Raw genomic sequence first — 19,909 nt, 5'->3', positions numbered from 1 at the left:
TCTCTACTCAATAGGATGGAGCATTCTTTTACTGCGTTGCCTATTTCCCCCGGCACCAGGTCTTCGCACATTCTTGACATATAGTCGAAACCATGACTCAAGCAAGTCGAATACGCGCACAGTATCAGAGCGGCGGGGAGGATGGATGCGAGCGAGACAGATGAGGTACCACAGTAGATGCTTGCTTCTAATCTAGTACATTTTTGTACCGTTGACGCATTGCGAGGTAGATTGAGTTCTAGTGGGGACCTAACAGAAACTCACCATGTATTTGCCACCGTCACCCGCTTGTGGAATACATCAAGCTTGTTTCGTGAGTATGGAACAAACACATCATTTTAGATCATTCGAACCGTATGCAGCCCTTTCTCGTAGCGGAGACAAGGCAGAGAAGCTCTTGTCTCTTCGTCAAGCTCCGCTAGTAGTAACTCTGTTCCACCTTTCGGACCACCAGTTGCGATACCAATGCGCTCGAACAACCTCCGCTCTGCATCGCAGAGACGTAGCAACAAGATCGGGATGTACTCATTGTCGCTCTCTGGTGTCCGAGCGATCATAAAGAAGAGACGCTGCTGAATCATGTCGTGCACAAAAGCGTCATCTGTAGCGGGTACGTCGAGGTGAACAAGAGGACCTATACGCTTCCAGTCTGGGAGACTATCGTCTTGCGGGCGCACAAGCACGTTGTTTACCAACATGCGCCATCGATCTTGTGTTTCGTGCGTAACACCTAATGGTTTCAGTGCACCTTGCAAGTCAAGCCAGCCACCGGTAACAACACCCGTGGTATCGTTTGTCGCGTATTTAAGGTGGTGGTCGACAACCTCGATCGCCCATTCGCTTTTACTTCTCACAGCTTCCGTTACCATAACGCCGTCAACTGAGGCCCATGACCAGGTTGGAGCTCGGTAGGGTGTAGGTCGACAGGAAGGCGAGCCATCAATCTTTTCGTGAGTTTTTATTAGCCAAAGCAATGCGCTTTCGAGGTGCTTTCTCCATATACCAGCAACATATGTATCGTTGTTGACGGTCGGCCTCATTCGCTTTGCAATACCAGACAGCGCGATCAGTTTGTCGGTTGCTACCGTGAGGAGTGTTTCGGAGTACGCTGAGATGATCTTGTTCCAGATCACATAACAGGCAACGTCTCCATCGACTTGACGCCCTTGAGCTTCGATCTTCCTGATGTACGTGTCTGCGTCCAGGGCCTTAAAGTTGGTGAAGACTTGTTTCTGGAAGAAATCAGGTAGTCTGTTTGGGTAAGACTCGGAGGCGTCATGTTCCATGCATTCCCAGAGAAGTTGTGAGTGGCCAAAGCACAAAACGCGTGGTGCGAGAAGACGTTCTTGGACAACCCAAGCACGTTTGTTGATGATACAGCCAGGGATGTTGTGCGACCAGAAGAAGTAGTTGTGAATGTCGCACTGGATGTGGGAACGCGATTCGTCAATATCGGCGACGCAGAGTTCTATTCGTGTCCCGTTCAGCGCCTGTGGATCTCGCGTGCGAAAGAGACCTTGACTGCCGTCGAGTGCCGAAGCAGCAGAAAAATTGCAATATGAATGCGAGTATACTTTGTGCATGAGCGCTAGGTCATGCCTTGTTAGTGCGTCTTTTGGAAAACCTGGAGGAGACGGGTACGATTACCTGCTTCATGAAACCAGTCAGATTGATCGTCCTTTTCGTTGTGTTCTGTCAGCCACCGTCTTGAACAGTCCTCGCCCATATGCATCCATACCTGCTGTATACACATGCTGTCGATCCAAATGTACCTGGTACCGAATCGTCTCGTTGTTAGAATAGCTTCTCTAAAGGTCTTTGGCATGACTTCGATGGAAACGCCAGAGCGCAGACTGGCGGAAGTGTTCTTGTTCAGTTGGATGAACTGGGATTTCCCCGAGCAGTGGCTCAATGTCACGTACGGACCACTCATCGATTCATCGGCTGTTTGAATCAGCCGCAAGATTTGGTTATCATTTTGACCTGATCCAAGATCCAGTAGCCTTGTTGGGTACCAGGCCGGACGGTCGCGGTTTGGGTTGCATTTCACATGCGTTTTAACGCATTGGTCGAACCATGTCATTGCAGTAGCCCAGAATTCATCTGAATCTGTGCTGTATGAGTTGACTGCTTGAGTAAGTTGACGGTCTGGATCTCCTATGTTTTAGTTACTTTCAGAAGTGGAGCATGAGTCACGTACTGAAGCATATCTGAAAAGTGTGAAAACCAAGCGCAGGAGTATCTTTAGGGCTGACACTTCTCCAATCGACTCCCTCGCCACTGAACTTTAGCATCAAAACGTAATCCACCCCCAAGCCCCATGGCTCTTTGAGAAGCAGGGTGAAAGTTAGCCATTCGAAGTACTCTTCCAGGTTATCGGGTTCTGGCTTTTCCGGCGGTCGGCCAGGGGTCGCTAAGAGTCGTTTCGTCTCAGCAGCTCGCAAAGCGTCTTGTTCAGTCTCAGACACTTGCAACCAAAATGCTTGACATATGTGGCATCCTTGCGCTGCAGACATCTCAAGGGTTTCTAGCGTTCGGTGGTGTGCGCACATGATGGCGAGACCATCATCTCCATGTTCTTTCGCGATAAGATTCGCTCGGTGTGTTAGAACACCAACGCAAATGTTGCATAGCATGTTTGCGCTCTCGTCGTGGTGGATGAAAGAGGAAGATGAAGGTGGGCGGCAGTTGTGATACTCGCCAAGTCATGTGGCTACGACGTGCAGGAGGGGAAGAACCAGGATAAGCGAGGCTGATAGCCAATACGGCTCAAGCAGTTCTTGCGTTTGCTAAAACCACAGAAATGCCGGTGAAGAATGAGACTAGAAGACTGATCCAAGCACTGAACAGCTTTCTGGTTGCTTGTACGTAGATGGAACACTCATACCAAGGTGACATCACCGTATTTTGAGGTTTCTCCTATCTCACCATCCATGATGCCGTCCACATAGGCTTCGCTGACCACGCTGAATTGGTCCTTGTCCCGCGGTCTAAGTACAAACGGAACCTGGCTTCCTGCAATAATCGCAATCTTATCACCCTGCATTATACGTTCAGAACTCAGGCCGAGATGACCATTCGCAGTGACGAAAGGAAGTCGTCCCAAGCTCTTTCCTATGATCTCCGATGCTAGCTGAACTTCGTTCGCGATCCCCCTCTTGACTTTACTGTTTCTCTTCTGACCTTTTAGGAATTGTTGAGCCTCGCGTCTGAAGCGCGGATTTTTGATTAGATCGAGTCCGTCTCGTAGAAGGATAACACCATCAGCGAATCGAACGTTTCCGACGCGACCAAACTTTTCATCTTTGTCGAATCCAACGTCCCCGATTGAAGTTCGTCCGCTGGCGCGTAATCGATTGCAAAATCCCTCGTAGTTTTTCCTTCTGCAATAGCTTAGGTGCAAAATCTCGAGTAGCCATTCTACCGGCCATGAGTAGGTCTGCGAAAGCGGTACCTCTTTACTGTTAGTCCGATTGGCGAAGCGACCGACCTGATATATATTATCGTATAGACAAGCCTTCATTGATATGCGCTTTATTGCCCCATCGTCTTTGTATATTCTGATTGAATCTTGATGTGTCCGATGTCCTGAACAATTGAACTCTGGATATGGAGTTACATGGTCGTCCCGTATATCCTGCAACATATCAGTCACAGATTGAGACCAGTCCGGAACCCACGATGGGAGATCCGGTGACCTTGAGGCTTGACACATTGAGAGCAGGGATATATGACCCTGTCGTAGTAGTGCTGCCATCGTAGTAGCATAGGTTTGTTTATACGAAACATCATAGTTCGGGACGACGCCAAAACGTTCCAACTCCTTTCGATCTGCAGCTAGACCTAGCAGCGCGAAAATTTTGTCCTCTGGTTTTGTTGATTCAAGATCATGAGGTCCATGTCTATCCAGGTTTATGCTGCCAACGCACGTCGCACGAAGGAGGGCTGCCATTGAGAATCTGCTTCCGTGATAAATTCTTGGCATGGAAAGCATGATGGTAGGACGGTGATGGAATAGATGCGAGATAATGTCGTGCTGATACTAGTTGAAAGATGCTCGATCTCTTCGAAGCCTAGTGTACATGATGGTCCACAGTGCAGCATACATGTGTATGAAAGCATCGCAGCGGTACCTCGTGACTGTTTGCGCTCCGCAGATCAAATGTGTGTCCCTCGAAAGAGTAATCTCTTGCAAGATCCACACCCGTGCCCACCAGGATCTGGTAAAGAACTCCTTCAACTCAGCGATTGGTAGCAAGTTGCTCTGATTGCTCTGGCCGCTAAAGACATCGAATAAGTCTCGGAAGGCCTTTCTGGATACTGTAAATATGGATCCATCTATGTCTCGAAAGATAGGGTCGACCGAGACCAGCCGCTGACTCCCTCCGAGCACACAATCCATGTCCTGCCAGATTTCGAGGCATTTCTCGAACGCATTTCTTATACCACGATCTTCCGCCATCTTTCTGATAGTGTTGATGCAACAGATCGCTAAGTCGCTGCTCTTGTTTGCTGGTCCCAACCAAGCAAAGACATGATGAGCCCGCTGATAGATCTTTGCCATCAAACCAACCTGGAAGCTTTTCTCCTTGTTATTCGTCTGATTTATACAAATAGCATCAACCCAGAAGTTCAGAGGCTGGCTATGAGGCATCGCTCTAACCAGTCTTTTGCGATCCTCTCGAAATTGCCACAAAGCTTCTTTGAGATTTCGAGTAACAGCGATGACTCTCCCATTACACAGGACAGGCACAGTGTCGTGTGGATCTCCCCATGTGTAAGACAATGCGATGTACGGCGGATGATCGTCGATCCTGTACGTACGCATACCGAGGCAGATGATCTCATCGCCATGGCCGAAGTGAAGATCGAGTAGCCGTAGTTGCTGGTCACACAGACTGTCTGAATATTGAAAATCCGCCCTTGCAGAAACTGTCAGTGGCAATGTAGTACCCTGTGCATGACTTGTACGACGATGTCTTGCGTGCTTGCGGAAGTAGGACGAAGTAGAATTCGTAACGATGAAGTTTTGTAAACAGAAGTGAATTGAGTAGATTACCCTCCCAGATGTTGACCCAACAAAGATGGGGTGTGAACCGAGGTCTCCATGGTGGTCGCTTCCAAGATACAAAAGTTGGATCTCGAACTTCAATGCGGAGGATGATTGGTGCTGTATATACCTAGGGCAGCGTTCAGAGATCGTGCTGCTGATCAAACATCTTGAAGATATGGGCTTCAGAAAGTGCCCTAATGCTAGAGTCTCATGTACATGCAGCGAGCCAATATATACCACGCCTTATTGACATTAGGCAACAGTGTAATCTGAGCGCAGATTGGTGAATGTGCTGTTGAGGGGTAGTGGTGGCGTTAGAGACCGGTGAGCTCTGATCAGACAAAGGTTCAGCCAATGTAAATGATTCTCATACGTGTTCGACATGCAGTGTGTCGCAGGCCAATCGCTACAGTGTTAGCGCACTATCTGATTCATGCTGGCATTCGATCCACCCTAACATAAAGCTGCGATAATAGAGATAAGGCTGTAGAGCTACCCTAAGAAGCTATTATCGCGATATTTAACAGTAAGTCCTTCTCTCCTGTTCAAGCCTTGTCCTCAATGTTCATGCAGTGTAAGTGTGTGCGCGTAGTGTATCCATGTCGGCTGTGCTGTAGCTGTGCGTCTTGCGCTGCAGATCGTCGAGCGGGTGCAAAAGATGCGCGTCGAGTTCAATCACAGCGATGTGATGGTCCATGCCTAACAGAACATCAAAATCGTACCAAAGACAGAGAGTACTGCCGCGCTTGCTAGACAATACCTGTGCGCATCCATTAGGGAGTTGGCTGCTGCTCGTTGTCTTAGTACCCACGGCAATATCCCTTTGACGACATGCTGGCCCTTTCCTCGCTTCTGATTCCGGCCACCGCGGGCTGTCAAGATGCGTGTGTCGGTCCATAATCTACAACCGAAACTCGGGACAAAAGTTCGGCATGAACTCTACCGATGAAACTAGCCTTGTCAGGGACTGCGGCACGTGCATGTGAGAAATGGGTGGCTTGGGTCTAACTCATTTGAGACAACTAGGCCAGTTTGCGGGGCAGATTGATGCTTCTTTGTGTATAGCTCTACCGGCTCCACATCTTCCCCATGTTTTTCCCCCACAATATCAAGATGTAAAATCTATACATGCTAATCCGTAAACAATTTGAATGATGAAATGTACTTCATTGTGACAAGTATATATATTCATACACCATCAACTATGAAATATTCATTCATCGTATGCGTACACGTCTCAGACCAACGAACATGTTCGCGTTCACAGCCCTAGGCGCATCGTTTCTTGCATTCTCCTCCAATGTCCTAGCAACCCCCACTCCATCGCACCGCGACGACTATGTCAATTGGAGAAACTTCAGAGCCAATGGAGTTAATCTCGGTGGATGGCTTTGCCAGGAAGCCACCATCGATCCATATTTCTGGGGCACATATTGCAACGGTACCGCCGATGAGTGGAATTGCTGTGCCAAACTGGGTGACAGGTGCGCATCAGTCTTTGAGAAGCGCTATGCAACGTATATCACTCGCGATGACATTGATAAGCTTGCCTCGGGCGGAGTGAACCTTCTTCGCATCCCGACCACCTACGCAGCGTGGATCAAGGTTCCAGGTGCGCAGTACCATTCTGGAAACCAGCAATCGTACATCAAGAAAATCGCTTCGCACGCCATCAAGAAGTATGGCATGCATATCGTCCTCGATATCCATGGTCTTCCGGGTGGTATCAATGGTCTGGACATTGGCGAGGTGAGTCCATGTACAGATGCAGTGCGTCCCACACACGTTTACTAATTCCATCTAGCGCGTTGGCAAATGGGACTGGTTCAACAACCAAACCAACCTCGACCTCTCACTCCAAGCAGTCGACCAAGTCCTGAAGTTCATTCAAAAGTCCGGAAGCCCACAGTCATACACACTCGCACCCATCAACGAACCAGCAGACAACCCAGACTTTTCCAAATTCGGCACCCCGGCAGCTTTGTCAGATAATGGTGCTGCCTGGGTACAGAAATACATCAACGCCGTGGTCAAGCATACCAAAGCCGTGAACCCAAAGATCCCAATCATGTTCCAGGGCAGTTTCAAGGGAGAGCCATTCTGGTCTGGAAACTTTGCTGCGAGCACAAACATTGTGTTCGATGTGCACAACTACTACTTCGGCCGCCCGAGCGATTCGGACAACGTTACCACTAGCATCTGCGCAGACGCAAAGACGCTTGCTGGTGATGGCAAATTCCCTGTATTTGTGGGCGAGTGGGCCATCCAGACATTATCGAACAACAGGTTTGCGAATCGCGCTAAGAGTTTGAATACCGGGCTCTACGCGTACAACAAGTACACACAAGGGAATGCGTACTGGACAGCAAAGTACTTTGGCAATGTTTCGGTCGCGGGTGAAGGCGAGCAGGCCGACTATTGGAATTATCTCAACTTCATCGACATGGGCATCATCGAACCTAGCATGGGCCAGAAGTACTGTTCATAATTGCTTGACTTGAAAGAGAAGAGAAAAAGAAAGAGAGAAAAAAAGCACGTCTTATCTCTCCGGCCGTATCAAAACATTATATCATCGTGCAGTCATGAATCAAAACCCAAAGAAACCTAGGACCCCTCCCACAGCTCATAATACCGCCCTTTTCTATCGCACAGCTCCTGGTGCGTTCCCCTCTCTACAATGCTCCCCTCATGCAACACTAGAATCGAATCAGCATCAACAATCGTACTCAGCCGATGCGCGATAACAATCACAATCCTTCCCTCTTTCAGCTTCTCAAACGCCCTCTTGATGCTACCCTCTGTCACCGTATCGACCGCACTCGTCGCCTCATCCAGCAGAACAATCGGCGCGTCCTTGAGCAGCGCCCTCGCAATCGCAAGTCTCTGCGCCTCGCCACCGGACAGCTTGACGCCACGCTCGCCGACGTGGGTGTTGTAACCCTTGGGATAGCGCATGATGGTGTCGTGAATCGCGGCTGCGCGACATGCTTCGTGGACGTCTTGGTCGCTCGCGGTGCTGCGTGCGTACCGTACGTTCTCCATGATGGACGTGTTGAAGAAGGTGGGTGCCTGAGGAACTACGCTTACAGCGTCGCGCAGCGAACTCAGTGTGACGTGCCGGATGTCTTGTTTGGATATGGTAACCCTGCCGGATGTGACGTCGTGCAGACGTAGGAGTAGCTTCAGAATCGACGATTTGCCAGCGCCGGTTTGGCCTACGAGCGCGACGGTCTGGCCGGGCGAGACGGTGAAGGAGACGTCGTGGAGTGCGTAGCGGCTCGAGTCGTACTGGAAGGATACGTCTTCGAATCGCACTTCGCGGTCGCGCACTGCGAGTGGGTAGGCTTCAGGTGCGTCTGTGACTGACGGCTGGGTCTGTAGAAGGTGCAGAACTCGTTCGGCGTCTACAAAGTCGCGCACTAACCACCGGACATGTTCTGTCAAAAACTTTAGCGGGTAAATGATTGAGTCCCAGTACGTGAGGAAGAAGACAAAGTCTCCTGGTGATGCAGTGCCTGCAGCGATGCGTTGGAGGATGAGGTAGGCTAGAGCGAAGAAGGTAGTCGGTACTAGCAGCTCAACGAGAGCCTTGATGAATGCTTGCCGTGCTTCGAAGCGTGTCCTTGCCTTCATGTGGTTGTTCACAGCATTGGACAATACGTGGGCCTCCCTCTTGAACTGGTTAAAGTAGGTCACAGTTTGCCAACCTTGAATCGCTTGGTGCATCTTTCGTATCTGGACTCGTTCCGCTTTCGTCACATTCCTCCGGGGGCCGGTTGTGAGTCGCGTTGAGAAAGCTTCGGCTGCCAGGAATAAGATTGATGCACCGAGCAGAACCATCCCCACTGCCGGAGTAAACTTCCGGTAGAAGATGGTACAAGCTACGACGACGTCGATCATGGTTGGTAGGATTTCGATGACTACCGACTCGAGGACGTTGCCCAACGCTTCGCCTTGTTCAACAGCCTTCATGACCTCTGCTGAGTCTTGCGTAGAATGGAAATCGATTGACTGGGCCATGACATGGCCGAAAGCAGTGTTGGTTAATTGCTTGTACGAGAATTGCTTGATGGGTATTTTAGACAGCTCTTGAATGAAGATCAAGCCTGAATCGCCGTTGAGGTGGTCCAGGACAAGGAAGATGAGGAGTTCTCGAATAGGTATCGATCCATGTGTGACTTTGTCCGCAATCATTCCAAGGACGTACGGGATAGCCACTTGCAGAACGCGCTCTATCGCGATCGTGATGAGACAGATGAGTAGACATATCTGTACTTTGATGTCTCGTTTGGGTAGGACATAAGGCAGGAAAATGGTAAAGTCATTCAGGTAGCCAAGCCAGCCTCCAGTCTCGCGCAACCGCTCAGCACGAGCCTCTTTCACATCCTCGTCCTCATCACTATCGTCGTCGCTATCCTCTTCGTCGGTTTTCAGGTAATCGTCGTCGATTTGTGGAGGACATGCTGCCTCGAGCAGTGGATCGGTGTCTTTTGAGCCTTGTCCAGGCGATCTCCAGAATTGGAGTGGCATCGTTTGTAGTCGAAAAGTCGTTGTGTGGCTTGATCTGTTTACTCACCGACCGTCTCTTGTACATGTGCCTGGAAGGGCCATCTTGGCAGCGAGATGTGTTTACCACCGGTCAAACGGTGAGTCACGGCAGCCCTTTTCTGTTTTGTGTCTAGATGCGCATGAAACGGACTTCAATGCACCAACCCAATCGTTCGTCGGTACTATTGGTACGCGCGGCCTGAGAGGTAGTGCGCCCTTTTCATTATACGACCTTCGGCACCGCACAGCCACGGCGCCGGTCCACATGCTGGCGTAAAGCCACTCCTGGTGTGATTAGCGTGTGACTTGGGCCGTGGCGCAAATTGAGACTTCAAGTAACGCGATGTCATCCCAAGCCGGCGCATTAAAGCCGGAAGCGGAGCGACCGAAAACAGCAAAATTCTCATGATGGACCTGGCGCCCGCTGTATCCGGACTTTGCAAAGCCCGGAACCGCGGAGAACAGTCGTTTAGACAAGGGCGTCGCAAGCGGCGGGACATTTGCTGTGAAGATTAGAACTGAAAGACGAATCACCTTACCTTCGGAACTTACCTCACTAGCTGATTGATCGGGGTTGCATTCTCGACCATCGCAGATTCGGCGTGGGTGTTCAACATAAGCACCTAGGCGTCCTCCCGAAGCGCGAGGATCCCGCCGTCTCAAAGCTTGTATAGGCAGTAGCGCAAGTCCAGTACCCGCAATTCCAAGCACTCTTTCCCTGTAGGTAGCAGACGCCATTGGTGTACTCTGCAACCAGAATCGAAGTTGGTCAATCTCTGTCTTCGAATCTTCTTCATGTCGTTCATACATCAGACTGCTTCGGCATACGAACAGAGAGCTGTTCAAGAAAAGCGTGCCGTGGAATGCCGCGTTCCATCACCGTGTACGCGGTGCGCGCCATCAGTCGAGGCGCCGAATCACCCCTTCAGAGGTGCCAGGAAGGCCGAGTCGGCAGAGCCACGCACAGTAGCTCCTACCATGGGATAATTTGGAGGGCTACTACATACACCCATCCGACAAGTTTGCTCGCTCAACTCCTGTATTTGTCTTGATCGTGCGGGTACTGCAGTTATAGATTGCTGGTAGTGACAGGGTTTTAGCGCGTCGCTGACCTTCGCTGCGCTGGCGCGTGTGTAGCAGGGTATGCTGGCGCGTCTGCAACGAAAGGAGTATCGCTCCTGTTTGACTGCATCAAGCGATCAGAAGCGGATCTTCAGTCGAAGTAATCATCCTAACGATGTGGCACCTGTGGCAGCCAAAGCTCGCAAGAGGAGCCGTGACGTCACAGGGCTTTACTCAGTCACTTCTCACTACGCGACCGACATCCCTCTCAACCTGGACGCCCTGCGCGACGCTCCTCCAAGAAGCTTCGCAATGCGACTCTAAACATGTACAAGCCAGCGCTTCAGCTCACCTGCTGGGCTCCGATACGCCATACACCAATCCTACTTTACTCCGCACGCGCACCTCTCAACACACCCCTCACCTCCACCGCCGGCCTCGATGTGGGCTACTATGCGCTGCGCTCTGAGCACCGCCAAGACGACGCCTGAACGCTCGCTCGCATACCCAACAGCCTTCGCGACGACGTCTCTCCTGCCGCTGCCCATCCTCGATCCGCCTCCGTTCTTCCCACCCTTCGCAAGTACCTGCAGCACGGCCATGTGCGCATTGCTCCACGACATCACCATCGCGATGCGCAAGCCGGTTAGCTGCAGCTTGAGCTGCGACTATATGGTTGAGGTGGATAGGTTGTATGGCTACAAAGCGCGTCAAGGTCAATGATGGGTAGGCACTACGCGCGAGCCTTGATTCCCAGCGCATTGTGCTTCTCATGCGCTTCGTTCAGAAGAGTCGTAAGGTTCTTGTCTACCTTGTCGAAGGACTCTTGGATAACGCGGACATGTGTCTCGCTCCGGGGCTCGAAGATGCACGCAAAAGGCTTCGGAGCCGATACAAATCCCGTGGTGAACATGCTTTCTTCCACAACGAGTTTCTTCCCACTTGGCGTACGGACATTGAACGCCCACAGCAGGCGCGCCACTACTATGCTTGCTGAATTGCGCGCGATGTGACGACGAGGACAGATTCTGCGGCCGTATCCAAAGTTGTTGAATTGCGATTGCGACTTGCCCATCCAGCGTTCGGGGCGGAACTCTGCCGGCTTGTCAAAAAGGTCCTCGTTGTGACGCATCGCGGAGAAGACCGGGATGACAACAGATCCCTTGGGAATAAGGTAGCCCTGATAGTAGTCCTCGTGGGTTGTGGCGTGCGGAATGCCGGCTTGTTGTGGGTGGCGCCAGCGGAAAACCTCTTCTACTACGGCCTGGATGTACGGCAAGTCCTTCAGATCCCCAAACCCGGGCAGTCGCTCGCCTACGACTTGGTCGATCTCCTTCTGCGCCTTCGCGAGCCATTCAGGATGCGCGACGCATGCGAGGACAAAGATCATGAGGGTAGCGCTCATGGTTTCAACCCCAGCATCGGCGAGAATACCAACATCCCAGGCGACCTGCTGCTCAGTCATGCTTTGGGCTTCGGCAGCCCTCTCAAAATCTTTCGCCCAGTTCCAACCCTCGCGTCCGAGCGCCTCGTTGTAGCTCTTGACGTGCAGGTCGTCGAGCTCATGGAACCACTTTGCGGCCTGGCGCTTCCAAGGCGCAATGGCTGCGGGCAGGTAGTTGAGCCACGGCAGCGCATCCACGATCCAAACTCCCGGTTGCCCGGCAACGTGGAAGTTCTTCATGCATTCGCGAGTTCGTTCCACCTGCCACTCTTTTCCGGTGTGAATACGCATCCCGAAAGCCATAGAGTACGCCAAGCTCGTTGCAAACACTTCGACGCAATGCGCGATGCTTCCGGATGACTCCAGAAGGCTCTTGAGTAGTTGCTGACTCTCCAATTCTTGAATAGGTGTGTAGCAAGCCGTTGCCCGCGGGCTCAATACCGGCGCTTGAAGCTTCTGGTGTAGAAGGAAATCTGTACCAAAAGGTTTGAACACGATCGGATTGCTGTTGCACACTAACTCGTGCCCCATGACCTATCCGCATCGGTCAGTGCTACTTCTTGACACGTCGTGGTAATTTCCTACGAGACGTGGCCTGCTACTATAGATGTTCCTTCGCTTGTCGAGAAGTTCTTTGGCCGTTTCATAATCACCAACTATGATGATGCTACCTCCAAGGTTAACTGAAACAATGTTCCCGTACTGCTTGATCCACTTGGTGAAGGTCAACCACGGTGCACCTTTCGGTGCTTGGTGGAGGTTCCCGAGCAGTGGCAGGCCACGGGGACCTGGGGGTAGCTTTGCCCGCCGAACGAGATGGGCAACTATATATATGACTAGTATGCCTCCAAGTAGGCTAAGGATGGTTGTAGCCATGGTGTGAAAAGTGCTCGAGGTGTTCGTTGCTCCGCTGAAGTGTAGGACGAAAGCGATGTTGCTGGATCCAGTCTAATCGACCGTCCATGTTCAAGATGCTGAGTGCATTTATACGAACATGATCGACAAGACCGGGCGATTGCTATACATGCTATACACGCAGGTGGGGCTTGTGTGACCAAGGCGGGGCTGATGACCAATCCATTGCTCGTACATATATTAGCTCTGGTTACTACCGATGTGGTGAGATTCCGCCTCGCCTCATGTTTACATGTCACTACGATGGTAATACGTGTTACTGTCAGAGGTTGCTTCCCCGTGGACAATGTCCCGCTTTACAGCCCTCGCAGTACTCGCTTTCGTGTGGTCCTTGGAGCATCTTGGAACTAAAATGTGTATGCTCAGTCCCCACTCCTGCCCATGTGTTGAGCCTGAACGTAACCCGCTCTATGTACGACTTCTCATCCATCTTGAGGCTCCCTAGCCAGCCGCAAGACTTGCAGCGCTGGTTGAACACGACAGCGTTGTATCCGTTACGAGAATATCCTCTGATATGGATTGCTACCAGTCCACTACTCCACCCATCTTTTCCGCATCGGTTGTTGACGCATGTAAACGATCCTATAATATTCGTGTCCTTCTCTTTCTCAGGACGGGCCTTCGTATTGGAATTGAACCACGTCGAAGTTATGGCGGGCGCGACAGCTTCCGCAATGCGTTGGTGCAGTTCGGGAAACGTAAACGAAGTCCTCGTCTCTTTTTGTAGTTTAGCAATGCGTGCCCGACCGACTTTTGGTAGTGTGGTAGTCGTATTAACATCGGATATAGTCAGGGCCTGCAAAGTGTCTTCAAGTGGGATATAATCCAAGTCGAACGTCGGATTTGTGTGTGAACTGTTTCCCGTCGCGGTGTGGCGGCTGCGCTGGCCATTGTCCGGTGCCGAAGAGATATTGGACGGTGCTGAAAACGGCAAAGGGACATGTTGAGTAGAGGGAACAGGCGTGACGGCTGTAGTGACGGAGTCTCTTCTGGATCTTTGGTGAACTGGGGAATCGTTTTGGTGCTGAGACAATGCATTCTGGCTACTAAAAGAGCGATTGCATGCCTTGCAGTCAAAAGGTCCATGCTTTGGTGAGTCTTCTTCGTGTTGCCTGAGTGCCTGGTCGCTACCGAAAGTGCGATTGCACGGGACACAGAGGCTCATTGTGTGTCCAGTCGCAGTCGTCCTTTGGGGAATTGCAGCTTACCTGAGTGAGATTGCGGCTGACTGATAAGTGCAAACGTTGGACGTATTTAGCTTATAAAATATCACACGGCGCAAGGCCACTATACTGTTGGATTGCTATGCATATCTCGAACCAATGGCACAATGACACATTACGCGCCGTGGCTGCGTCTGCGATGTCGTTTCCTGGAAGTGCTCGCATGAATCAATGCGGAGTGTGGCAACCATAAACAAAACATCGAGAGGCGATGTGATCCAAGGATGTAGTCTCTGATCGAATTGAGTGTTCAAGTGCGGGGTCAAGCGGCTAAGCGGCGTGGTATGCAGGTTGTCGTGTTTTCGCATATGCAGAGGTCCTCCACGAACAACGCGTGAGTGATTGGGTGGAACACCATTAGGCAACAATTATGCACGTGCTGAACACGAGGGGTATCTACAACCATCATGCGTCCAAGATAAAAGGTCGTTCTCTCTGACTACATCACTGACTTAGGTCCTTCCTCCCCAGGAAATTCGAAAGGAGAATTCCACAAATAGTGCTACTTGAATCGCTTCGATCACGATGGCCAAGAAACCTAAGCGTGCGACGAAGGCCGCCAGTATTGCACCTCCCCGACCCGTGACAAGGTGAGGCCGTTTTCCAGCGTTCAGGCAAGCACGACCTTGCAAAGCTAACTATCTCAGCCCATACACAAGCCCAAGTGTCACCTTGCACTTTGGTCCTACTCTCCAGGAATATCATCTACCAGATGTCCTGCTGCAAAAGTTGGAGAAAATTCCAAGTCGTGATCCTTGGACAGGGAAGATCCACCTCGCAGATGTTGATGCGAGTATTGGTCACGTCTTGATTCACTTCCTGCACACAGGTGTGTATCAGACTCTCAAGGACGAAGGTGTGGAGACCACCGGGAACACACAGCAAGATATCGTCCTCTATGAATTCCAAACAGCTCTCCTTGTACTTGAGGCCGCTAAGAAGTACGGCGTCCCTGGTCTCCAGGACTTAGCGCAAATCGAGCTGGAGCGAAGAGGCAAGGACATGTGTCTACGTGATGCTGTGCGCGTTATTCGAGAGGACCTCATTGTAGGCCCTTCTAGCGAACATGCGTGGCTTCGAGACTACATTGCGATGAAAGTTCGATCGGCCTTCGAACACGACACCTCCGCGATTTTGGCACCAGACTTCTTCGACAGCATCGGAAGCCCTACGTTGACGAAGTGGGTCGCTCAAATTATCGTTGGTCTATACAGCGAAGAAGTAAACACCTTGCGCAGAGAAAAGACTGCAGCCGTTCGAATCCCAGCACCTGGACATGACGAACTTCAAGGGCCTTGTTCGCCTGACATAGCAGCCTTGCCTTCCAAGCGAACATCTGAGGGTCCTAACGGATGGCCTACGTCTGTACAAAAGTTCGGAGCTTTCGATGACTCATCAGCTGCCTGGGGTCCTCATGATCTGGCTCAGGACGGGAGTAGCAGTCAGGAGGCTGATGCGCCTGCAGCCTTACCTTCAGGCATCGAGGAAGACAGTCACGCGACCGAGAGAGAGGACTTCGAGTCATGGGGATCAGACAAAGACAAAGTTGAGACTCAGCACATGCAAGCCGAGCAGGCAACCATTGCGCAATCTCAGGAGGGGGATGATGCCGCCGATAACTCTACCGTCACCAAAGATGAGGAAGACGGAGCAGGTGATGAACCGCTGTGGAGTAGCTTGGGTAGTCTTGCAAAGAAGAAAAAGAAGTCCAGGGTGAATACGGGCTGGTCTACCCCTCCTGTGTGGCCACCTCACCTCCAGCTCGAGGTCGATCCAACATTAGTCATTCTTGATGTCGACACTGATGCTCCAGTTGTATCGGCTGGACAGGAACATCCAGAGACGGAGAAAGATTCTTACGCAGGACTTGGTATGTCAAAAAGGAAGAAATTGAAGGCCAAGTTGGATAAAGAGGCGAAGTTGAAGGAAGAGGAAGATGCGAAGCGTCAGAAAGAGGAGGAAGAGGCTGCTGAGATCAGACGACAGGAAGAAGAAGAGGCAGAATGGATACGCCTAGAAGAGGAAGAAGCCGAGTTGAGGAGGATGGAGGAAGAGGAAGCTGCCGCAGCCGCCGCAGCAGAAGCCGAAGCCGAGTTGGAGAGGATGAAGAGGATGGAGGAAGAACGGATGCGCCTAGAAGAGGAGGAAGCCGAGTTGAAGAGCATGGAGGAAGAGGAAGCTGCCGCCGCCGCCGCCGCAGAAGCCGAGAAGTGCAAGAAGATGGAAGAGAAAGAAGCGAATCCCTGGACTGAGTTTCCTGTAGCTCCACTTAAGAAAACGAAGAAGAAGAAGAGTAAGGAATCAGAACTAACCACTAAGAAGAAGAAGAAGTCCAGGAAACCAGAAGTTATACGCCTAGTAGAAGATGAAGAGAACAAAGAAATCCGCCGGGAAAGAGATAACGTTGCTGCCGCTGCTACTACAACTGATCTGAGCGTTGTCGACTCAGCAGGTGCTACATTTGGTGACGATGACTGTAGACTGCGTGTGGAGCATCTATCACAGAATTTTGGGTGGCAGGACTGCGAACCATGCCAACTCTACATACAGAAGATTGCCATGAAGCTTCACTCAGAGGGGCTACCGATCGAAGATGGGTTCAATACGATCAATTGATCGGAGCAGATAGGAAAATTTACTTTAATCACGAACAAATCTCTCACGAAGCGAACCTGAAGCTCATTATCTACGGTACATCTGCTTGCTCGATTTAGCCAAGACTTCGAAAACCATCATGTGAATCCTGATTAGCGAATCGCACAACCAATAAACATTTACACAAGCTCAGCCACGTTTGCCCACAAGCGGTTCGCAAATGTCTTAATTTCCGCCTCCTTTTAGCTTTGGACCAATGAGGGTGGTTCTAGTCTCATGGGTGGCAAAAGGCTTGGCTCCAGATGTTCAACATGATGATCGTGGCTGACAGCCGTAGCCAATCGAACATATCTGGAAAGGTCTAGGCCACCTGAAACTTACAAGGAGTGCGTGAGGAGCTGACCTGCCTTGTTGCCTTCTTACACGCTTTGTGATTCTATAATAGAGCGACACGGGCCTCCCCCAGAGGAACGAGCGACGACAATCTGCATGCGTATCTGGTCATCTCACCATCTCGTCATCTCTGGGATAACCTCTTCTGGTAGCAATTCTTTTATCTGGTATACTTAGAGACCTCTGGCTGCTGCTATGTGTGCTTGCTGATTGATGGACACACCAGCGCTTGATCCCACAAATTCTGAGCTGTCAATCAATAGACTGAGAAGTGTGTGAGCAAGACGTCGCGGGATTACAGCATCATCGATCATAGCCATCAAACTGAGCTGAGACGTGCAAACCAAACCGTGGACGTTATCGATCCTTTGTCCATTGAAAACCGCAGTTTGCGACTCGCTCCATCAAACGGAGAGATGGATACAACGATAGATCCCTTCTACCAACACAGCGTCCTCGAGTCGCAAAGCGGAATCGGTAAAGCGGAAGTCACGATCAACGAGCTACCGAAATCGAACATCGATGGGGATAAGAACGAAGTGGTGAGAAAAATTGATATCAGAGATACGAAAGAGTCGAGAGACTTGCGTTGGTCGACATGGTGGTTGATAGGTGCTGTGCTCATCGTGATACCTTGTGTGGCAATCGCTGCGTCCGCACCAAAAACAGCGATGGGTGGCATTCGGACGACCGGCTTTCTCATCTGGATCGAGATTTTGTGGACTTCAGTGTGGATTCTCTCGTTTTTCCACTTTTATATTGGCAGAGGCTGGTTTTGGTTGTGCCAATTCGACGCGAGCCTGATGCCGTGGGATACGTTCGTTACCAACATCATGCGGACAAATGTGTGGTTCGCAATGTCTCTTGTGGCATGGGGAAGTTCTTCTATCATGTGTCGCGTTAGCGGCAGCACCTACAACGAAAATTGGCTTATGGTTTTGAGAAAAGTGCTCCTTGCCAGTATACCTGCGACCGCTACATTCTGCGCAGATGATGTTCTCATGGAAGTCATTATCACCTTCCAAGCGGCGAGGATGGGCAAGGAAAGACATCTCAAAACAATGGTGCGACGAAGGAATGCTATTTTTTTGATAGCCGCAATCTATCTTGGGGTCAAGGAGAAGGAGGGTACTTCGCAGGAGCCGCCGGTCAATTCTGCACGTACAGGAAGCTAAGGCTCTCGGTGTCGATCTTTCGCTTCTCGTCTGCCCTCAAGGACGGGCAAGTTCCTCGGGACTCTCTTCCTACGCGATCCACCAGACCTGAAAGACGTGCGGGAACAAGGCAGGCGATATGTCCAAGGTAAAGGCAGTGATAAAGAGTTTGGTCTTGACGGAAAGCCTTTCCCAGATATCTTAGTCGAGCACTACCTTCACGGAGAAAATATGAGTTTCACAGAGGCGTTTCTGCAGGAGAAAATCAACGAAGAGGCCGGCAAAACTTTCAATAACGCACCAGACTTCACAGCGGCGGAAATTATGAAGATGATGGATAAAGACGACAGTGGCGAGATTACGACAGATGAAGTCGCGGATTTCCTCAAGGAGCTGGTGATGGCAATGCGCGACATCGCAAAGAGTGTGAACAGAATGAAACGTGCGGCAAGAAGTGCAAATGCCTTCGTTAGCTTCCTGTTGCTCTTTGTAGTCGCAATTATATACGGTACGTCTCCAACCTCCCCAGACTCTTGTATAAGCAGCTCATGATACAAATCCTCAAAGCCGCATTCTTCGTCAAGAACTTAACATCGTACCTGACGCCGATCTTGACAACCGTCACCGGGCTCTCTTTCGCACTGAGCGGCACCGTTACCGAGTTTATAGCAGCATGCCAATTCGTTTTTTCCAAGCAGCCCTACGACGTCGGCGACCGGGTCACCATCGAAGAAAAGGAGCTCATCGTCGAGAAAGTGTGCCTGCTCTACACCGTCTTCCATCGCTGCTCTGACTGCGCTGTGGAACAAATCGCGCACAAGAAGATTTGCGACTCGTGGATTACTAACCTGACGCGCTCCAAGGGCCTGTTTATCAAGGAGGTCGCGTCCATCGCGGACAAGACGGACAAGTTCACGTCAGCCCAGCTGGAGGCGCACGAAAAGGGCCTCGTGGCGTTCATCAACGAGGAAACGGTTCGCAGGAGGTATCTCGACGTTGGCGGTGTTAAGGTGTCATTACACGCTGAGCAGCAGCAGCTGGTCGCCGATATCAAACTCAAGGAATTGATGGTGAGACATGAGAAAGTGCTCTCGCGGATGAGAGGCCAGATCAGAGATTGGTTGGAAAGATTGGTTCGCGAAGGAGGTGGGACTTCTTCTAGCTCGTAATGCTTCAACGTAAAAATATGCTATTAGATCAGAAAGAAGTGTCTACAGTGGTATCTCATGTCTCCCACTCTCAACTGATCCTTTCGTGTTTACGCTACCCATGCTCGCATTTAGGCGATACTGATAAGGTAATGCTCGCGGCACGATGCTGAAGTCCGTGTCCTGGAGAAGCCGAAGGATGACATTGCATACTATGTTCTAGGTCGGACATGGGTATATACGCGACATGCGAATGAGTCTGAACGAGGTCACCAGCATGTCTTCGTGGGTCAAATTTGGCGGCTAGTGGCTTGGCGTGTCAATCCTGCATGATTCAAGCGATTCATCGTAGCGGCTAAGGTTGACTTGGCCAG

General features: G+C 50.9%; 11 protein-coding genes across 11 annotated transcripts; 4 read left to right on the top strand and 7 right to left on the bottom strand.

Annotated features, from left to right (window-relative positions):
- Window positions 1-168: 168 nt before the first annotated feature.
- CC77DRAFT_666592 (HET-domain-containing protein) lies at window positions 169-2,758 on the bottom strand. Its single transcript, XM_018532675.1, has 4 exons — window positions 2,201-2,758; window positions 1,739-2,154; window positions 1,648-1,678; window positions 169-1,588 (listed from the first exon to the last, which is right to left on the bottom strand). The coding sequence occupies exons 1-4, from the start codon at window positions 2,634-2,636 to the stop codon at window positions 339-341; spliced, it is 2,133 nt and encodes a 710-aa protein (XP_018379008.1). The 5' UTR covers window positions 2,637-2,758; the 3' UTR covers window positions 169-338.
- A 165-nt stretch (window positions 2,759-2,923) lies between these two features.
- Window positions 2,924-3,289, bottom strand: CC77DRAFT_894763 (hypothetical protein; the record flags this gene model as incomplete). Its single annotated transcript, XM_018533523.1, has 1 exon — window positions 2,924-3,289. A coding segment is annotated over one exon (366 nt), but the record flags the coding sequence as incomplete, so codon positions are not given.
- Window positions 3,290-4,462: 1,173 nt separating this feature from the next.
- CC77DRAFT_893955 (hypothetical protein) lies at window positions 4,463-4,915 on the bottom strand (the record flags this gene model as incomplete). The annotated part of the gene is made up of 1 exon (XM_018533513.1): window positions 4,463-4,915. A coding segment is annotated over one exon (453 nt), but the record flags the coding sequence as incomplete, so codon positions are not given.
- Window positions 4,916-6,292: 1,377 nt separating this feature from the next.
- CC77DRAFT_1003114 (glycoside hydrolase) lies at window positions 6,293-7,541 on the top strand (the record flags this gene model as incomplete). Its single annotated transcript, XM_018523198.1, has 2 exons — window positions 6,293-6,802; window positions 6,858-7,541. Exons 1-2 carry the CDS (start codon window positions 6,305-6,307, stop codon window positions 7,539-7,541), a joined length of 1,182 nt encoding a protein of 393 aa, XP_018379005.1. The 5' UTR covers window positions 6,293-6,304.
- A 116-nt stretch (window positions 7,542-7,657) lies between these two features.
- On the bottom strand, window positions 7,658-9,583 carry CC77DRAFT_1036259 (P-loop containing nucleoside triphosphate hydrolase protein; the record flags this gene model as incomplete). The annotated part of the gene is made up of 2 exons (XM_018526998.1): window positions 7,658-7,993; window positions 8,042-9,583. The coding sequence occupies 2 exons, from the start codon at window positions 9,581-9,583 to the stop codon at window positions 7,658-7,660; spliced, it is 1,878 nt and encodes a 625-aa protein (XP_018379004.1).
- A 100-nt stretch (window positions 9,584-9,683) lies between these two features.
- On the bottom strand, window positions 9,684-10,624 carry CC77DRAFT_666512 (hypothetical protein). Its single transcript, XM_018532674.1, has 2 exons — window positions 10,154-10,624; window positions 9,684-10,104 (listed from the first exon to the last, which is right to left on the bottom strand). Exons 1-2 carry the CDS (start codon window positions 10,409-10,411, stop codon window positions 9,784-9,786), a joined length of 579 nt encoding a protein of 192 aa, XP_018379003.1. The 5' UTR covers window positions 10,412-10,624; the 3' UTR covers window positions 9,684-9,783.
- Window positions 10,625-11,264: 640 nt separating this feature from the next.
- Window positions 11,265-13,159, bottom strand: CC77DRAFT_666477 (cytochrome P450). The gene is made up of 2 exons (XM_018532673.1): window positions 12,693-13,159; window positions 11,265-12,641 (listed from the first exon to the last, which is right to left on the bottom strand). The coding sequence occupies exons 1-2, from the start codon at window positions 12,981-12,983 to the stop codon at window positions 11,397-11,399; spliced, it is 1,536 nt and encodes a 511-aa protein (XP_018379002.1). The 5' UTR covers window positions 12,984-13,159; the 3' UTR covers window positions 11,265-11,396.
- A 1-nt stretch (window position 13,160) lies between these two features.
- Window positions 13,161-14,492, bottom strand: CC77DRAFT_666473 (hypothetical protein). Its single transcript, XM_018532672.1, has one exon. It carries the CDS (start codon window positions 14,185-14,187, stop codon window positions 13,285-13,287), a length of 903 nt encoding a protein of 300 aa, XP_018379001.1. The 5' UTR covers window positions 14,188-14,492; the 3' UTR covers window positions 13,161-13,284.
- Window positions 14,493-14,770: 278 nt separating this feature from the next.
- On the top strand, window positions 14,771-16,861 carry CC77DRAFT_1067790 (hypothetical protein; the record flags this gene model as incomplete). Its single annotated transcript, XM_018529035.1, has 2 exons — window positions 14,771-14,835; window positions 14,893-16,861. 2 exons carry the CDS (start codon window positions 14,771-14,773, stop codon window positions 16,859-16,861), a joined length of 2,034 nt encoding a protein of 677 aa, XP_018379000.1.
- Window positions 16,862-17,255: 394 nt separating this feature from the next.
- Window positions 17,256-18,672, top strand: CC77DRAFT_666397 (hypothetical protein). Its single transcript, XM_018532671.1, has one exon. The coding sequence runs from the start codon at window positions 17,650-17,652 to the stop codon at window positions 18,406-18,408; it is 759 nt and encodes a 252-aa protein (XP_018378999.1). The 5' UTR covers window positions 17,256-17,649; the 3' UTR covers window positions 18,409-18,672.
- Window positions 18,619-19,556, top strand: CC77DRAFT_1067788 (hypothetical protein; the record flags this gene model as incomplete). The annotated part of the gene is made up of 2 exons (XM_018529034.1): window positions 18,619-18,895; window positions 18,955-19,556. 2 exons carry the CDS (start codon window positions 18,619-18,621, stop codon window positions 19,554-19,556), a joined length of 879 nt encoding a protein of 292 aa, XP_018378998.1.
- Between the last annotated feature and the right edge of the window lie 353 nt (window positions 19,557-19,909).

This window comes from Alternaria alternata, assembly GCF_001642055.1.
Source record: "Alternaria alternata strain SRC1lrK2f unplaced genomic scaffold CC77scaffold_41, whole genome shotgun sequence".
In the NCBI taxonomy this organism is placed as follows: Eukaryota; Fungi; Ascomycota; class Dothideomycetes; order Pleosporales; family Pleosporaceae; genus Alternaria; species Alternaria alternata.
The sequence above is the reverse complement of the archived record's forward strand: the minus strand, read 5'-3'. Positions and strand labels throughout refer to the sequence as shown.